Source organism: Octodon degus, unplaced genomic scaffold, assembly GCF_000260255.1.
Source record: "Octodon degus isolate 3935 unplaced genomic scaffold, OctDeg1.0 scaffold00092, whole genome shotgun sequence".
NCBI lineage: Eukaryota > Metazoa > Chordata > Mammalia > Rodentia > Octodontidae > Octodon > Octodon degus.
Window position 1 is genome coordinate 5499398 of NW_004524668.1, and position 5220 is coordinate 5504617.

Here is a 5220-nt window from a genome sequence, read left to right on the forward strand (position 1 = left end):
AGAGAGAGAGAGAGAGAGAGAGAGAGAGAGAGAGAGAGAGAGAGAGAGAGGAAGCCGTGGCCCGATCATGTGACAGCTCCGCAGCAGGGGCTGAAGCTTGCTCCACTCCTGCTTGCTTTCTGAGTGACTTCCCTCTCTTGATGCCACCTCAGGAGGGGCCACCCTGGTGTTGCAGACAGAAAGATAGCATCCTGGTCCCCTCCCAACTGGCTTACTACTTACAGCAGGAGTTGAAGACAATAAGAATGGCAAGGACCTTCATTTCAGGGGAGACTGGGGGTCCTGAGCACCAGGGTCCTGTCTTGGTCTACAGCTGACCTTGTGCAACTGTGCCGTCCGTCCCTTGGGCAGTGTGCTCCAAACAGGGCAGCGTCACCCCTGCTAATAGGCATGACAATGCTGTGCTTACCTGTTACTGCAGTTTCAGGTGCAAAACAGTTTCATTCTCATGATTTGGTCTTGTCCCCACCACAAGCCTGGGACAGAGAAAGCTTCCTGGCTGTGAGGACCTCGCTCAGGTTCTCTGCGCCTCCCTTACCCCTCTCTAAGGTGGTAATGGAGCTCAGAAATGGTTAGGAGGATTGAGCGTGGCAATAGCTGTGAAGGCCTTAGGCTTCTTAATAAAACTTTGACATCCCTGATGGAGATTTTTTCAGTCTCACTTTATAGGAGAGGAAACTGAACTTTGGAGAGGGTTGTTTTTTGTTTGTTTGTTTGTTTTTACTAAAATATCAGGGTAAGGAAGAAGGAAAACATCAAGTGGTAAAGCAAGGAAAGCCAGGTTTTCCGGAGGAGTATGTGTCGTATTTGAACATGGGAACAGAGAGACTCCTGACTCCTCCCAAGGGGGAAAAATAGTCAAAGTGATAGTGTTGCCAAAAAAAAAAAAAAAAAAAAGAAACCCTGTAACATTTGCTCTTCTTAAACAATGGAGCCCTTCTTATTTTTTTCTACTCAGGTCTAAATGGCAAGAATGGTATCATGTTCAGAGATAATTAGCTTGGAAGAAGGGTTCTCTGAGCCTTCCACTGAAGGCTTTCAAAGACCTGAGCCACAGAGGGGGTTTTGTGTCCAAATGGCCTTGTCCCATTTTGGTCACTTCCTCCTTAAACAGAAGGTCAGCTGTAGATCAAGGCAGGTCCCTGGTGCCCAGGACCCCCAGTCTCTCTTGAGATGAAGGTCATTGCCATTCTTATTGTCTTCAACTCCTGCTGTAAGTAGTAGGCCAGCTGGGAGGGGGCCAGGATGCTGTCTTTCTGTCTGCAACAGCGGGGTGGCCCCTCCTGAGGTGGCATCAAGAGAGGGAAGTCACTCAGAAAGCAAGCAGGAGTGGAGCAAGCTCCCTCTCAAGTTCTCTTGCTTCTGTCTCTGCTCTCAGATCCTAGGAATTGCTAAGAAATAGAAGGTTTCCAATGCCGTCCTAAGAAGAGGACTTGAGGTATGGTGTACTGCTCCCAGCTGCTTTGTGCCTTGGGTGCTAGCCGGTTGACTTCATCTAAAGTCTTGTGGATTCTAGCCTAAAACTGCAGGTGTGGATCTGCAATGATTAATTGTTATCTGAATAATTATTTTTTTGTTTTATATATTTGGTATAGGGTCTCACTACGCAGCTCAGACTTGTAGTGATCCTCCTGTTTGCAGCCTCCCCAGTGCTGGGATTATAGGCGTGTGCCACCACACCTGGTCTCCGTGGCCGGCTCAGCATGCCTGGGGGTGGGTCTGGCACAGCATGTGGTGCTGGGGATCGAACCCCAGTCTCTGCACTTGCCTAAGCGGGCACTTAGTCTGCTGAGCTATCTCGCCAGCCCCCGAATAATTTATTCTTAAGAAAGACACGGTTACAGTGACGTATGGGGTCACTGATCATTCTCAGTCAGTGTACCCAGAGAGCAGACACTCACCTCTGCAAAGTGAGCGAGGGCTTCCTGGGGTCTCTGTTGGGGTCTGTCGGAAAGCTCACAGACTGTTGCTGCATTAGTTAGGAACTTGTCCAAATCCATTTTTTTTTTCTTTTTTCTTTTCAAATCCATTTTTCTCCTGTCTGTTGCAGCTGTGTAGCAGTAACCTTCTGCTCCCCAAATAACATGTCCAAACCAGGTTTCTGTCTTTCCCTTAGTCAGCGGTGGGATTTATAGTTCTCAAGGTCATGGGGCAATAAGGGCCACTTCTGTAGCCCCCACGAAGTGGCCCCACTTTCTCCTCAGAACCCCCTCTTTCCAGCAGCACTTGTGACAACAAGATGTCTAACACAGCAATGAGACAGCCAGGTAGGTGCCTAGACTCCATCTTCATTGCTGTTCTTCCAGCTCCCGTCTTTACTTTATCACCATTGTAATTAGAAATCCAAATAAATGAGAATGTAGTGCAAGGTACAGCCCATCCTTTTCCTCCTAGAGCCCGGTCCTTTTCTACTCCCAAGTATGGCCACTCTTAAGAGTTTGGTGTACATTCCTGTAGGCCTTCACACACACACACGCACACACACACACACACACACACACCTTTGTCCTGTTTTTTTTTTTTTGTGTGTGTGTGTGTGTGTGTGTGTGTGTGGCGCCAGCCCTGGTAACGCTACATGTGGTGCCAGGAATTGAAATGTGATCTATGGGCTTGACTAAGCAGGCTTTTTAGACCACTGAGCTACCTTGCCAGCCCTAAACTTAGATTTTATTTATTTATTTATTTATTTATTTATTTATTTATTTATTTATTTTTTGCAGAACCAGGGATTGAACTCAGGCCCTTGCGCTTGCCAGGGAAGCACTTATTCCACTGAGCCATCTCCCCAGTCCCACACACACACCTTTGTAATACAGAAGTTAATGTACACTCATCATTAAAAACCTCAACATAGGCGCATACAAAGTATGTTGTCTGTTTCTCTACCTCCCTCTCCAATCCCATCTCCCACAGATTCTGCTGTTAAAGGTAGTGTTCTTATCCCCAACTGGAGGATGTGGGGGTGGTTTCCAATATTCTGCTGTCACAAACAATGCCTTTTACATATACTGATGGCCACTTTTGTAAGTGATTTGAAGAAGTAAAATTTGTTTGGCCCACATGAATTTGCCATTTTAAAAGCTGGATCCAAGGTGTCTTCCTCTTGTGTGTTTTGTTTCTACCGTGAGGTGTAAATGCTGTAATATGTGCAGGGACTGGATTTTCCAGCTGTGAGCTTGCTCCCTTCGTGCTGCATCAGATCTGAGGCCCTTTCTGCCTAGAATAGTGGTTTTCTGCCTTTAAGGGGAAGACCCTGGAAGACAGTAGGCCGTTGTCCCAAGTGTCAGGGAAACTGGGTGCCTGTCCTGGGCTTGTGAGAGACTCTGTGTTATGAATAAATTTAGCCCCATGTTCTTTCTCTTGAAGGGAACTGTTAGATAACTCAGCCAGGCCAGGCCTGTGTTTCCTGGCTCTGACGATGACCTCAGCACAAAGCACTCTGGTGAGGGCTCTGCAGACAGCACCACGCTCACTGCCACTTCTCTTGCTCCTTGTGTTTCACTGACAGGGACGGCCCCCACCCTCGGCAGCTTCTGGCAGTTCCAGAGGATGGTCAAGCACATCACAGGGCGGAGCGCCTTCTTCTCCTATTATGGATATGGCTGCTACTGTGGGCTCGGGGGCAAAGGGGTCCCTGTGGATGACACTGACAGGTGTGTGCAGAGGCGCTGAGGCTGCCCAGGCTTTGGTTTGCACTGATGCCCATGCCTGAAGTTAGAGAGAGGGTGTTAGGGTTCTGTGTGGCAAGTGACAGACACCACATGAAGCCACCATGTGAAAAGACTGAATGAGCGTCACAGGGTGGTCAGTCCTGAGGTCAGGGCCAGGCCTGCTTTCTGAGTGTGTGACATCTGAGGTTGTGCTGGGCTGACACTTCTCGGGGCTTCCACGTGGTTTATGCTCCGCTGTCACCTCCTTGATAGGGGGCTCTTCGTTGTCTTTTGCTCTGGGTCCTGCACATCATGCAGCCAGGCCTTCCCAGAGTTCTAGAAACCTTTGAAGCCTGACCTGACAAATATGCACTTCGCTCAGCATCCTAGTTTTTAAGGTTACAGGAGCAGCAAGCCTGCCCTGCTGGCTCCCGGCCCTCACTCCACATTCCAGGAGAGAGAATCCAAGTGGCCCAGTTTCGAAGAGTTGTCCATCTGGGTGAGGGCATGTGGCACAAACCTGGCTTCCGGGCTTATTCCGGAGGACAGAGTTGGGGTGTGTGGGTGCCTACAAAAAGTGGGATACCTTGTGTGTCATTTCATTGGAAGAAACAAGAAGGCAAAATGTTCTTTCAATACTTGACCTAGCAGGGATGAGTGTCCCCACGGGGTCTGAAATGTCACTATTAGAATTTGAATTCTTCAGGTTTGTTTGAGGAAAAGACCCCAGATCCCTAGCAAGATATCCACACTTATGAAATGCCTGTGATGTGTCAAACACTGGGGCAGGTCACCGCAGAGGGACCTGGCTTACCCTTCCCAGTGAACACGGGAGGCAGCATCGCCGTCCCCTTCTACAGGTGAGGACAGTGAGAGCCTGAGACCAGGAGTCACCAACCCAGGCATTCAGCTCCCAAGGGGTGAAGCCAGGATTTGAATGAGAGTCTCAACATCCACGGCCTTTCTGCAGTGACCTGTACCTCTCCAGTCTGTATTCAAAGGTGGATCTGAGACAGGACTAATAGCCAAAGCTGACAAAGGGCCAAGAGCTGGCTCGGAGGTGGGAATAGTAAGACAGGGGGACACAAGGCCTTTTGCTTGGTATTTTTGGGTCTTGGAATCCACACCTGTGTCGCTGCCTGCCTGCCTATGGCTCTGCGTTTGAGAAAAAGGGCTGAGGCTGCTCTATAGTTACTTTCTTCCCTCAGCTGCGCTGCTGCCCACCCTGCAGCCAGCTGTGACAGCGAAGCTCGCACGTGTGTCTGCGGACAGCTGTCTCCTCAGAGACCACCACAGAAGGCGCGCAGATACAATGGCTCAGGGGATGAATGAGTCCTGGGTCTGTCACTCGGCAGCTGTATCATTTTGGAAGTTGCCCTCTCTGGATCTCTTTTCCTCTCTTACAAAATCAGGACAATGACTTACATTTTAAAGGATGGCGGCGCAGTACAAAGAGCGGTAGCTACGAGAGAGGGCTCAGCCATTGACATGGGTTGTTTTTATTATTCTAAACATTACCATCAGACTCTGCATCTTGAATTCCACCAACCTCAGATTAAATATATATATA

General features: G+C 49.0%; 1 protein-coding gene across 1 annotated transcript in view; it reads left to right on the forward strand.

Annotated features, from left to right (window-relative positions):
* The window catches only part of Pla2g2c (phospholipase A2 group IIC), a 13528-nt gene that overhangs the window by 919 nt on the left and 7389 nt on the right, over positions 1 to 5220 (forward strand). Inside the window, exons 2-4 of the mRNA XM_023722450.1 lie at positions 188 to 229; positions 1174 to 1213; positions 3509 to 3653. Coding sequence (XP_023578218.1) covers positions 188 to 229; positions 1174 to 1213; positions 3509 to 3653 — 227 coding nt within the window. The remainder of the gene's footprint in view (positions 1 to 187; positions 230 to 1173; positions 1214 to 3508; positions 3654 to 5220) is intronic.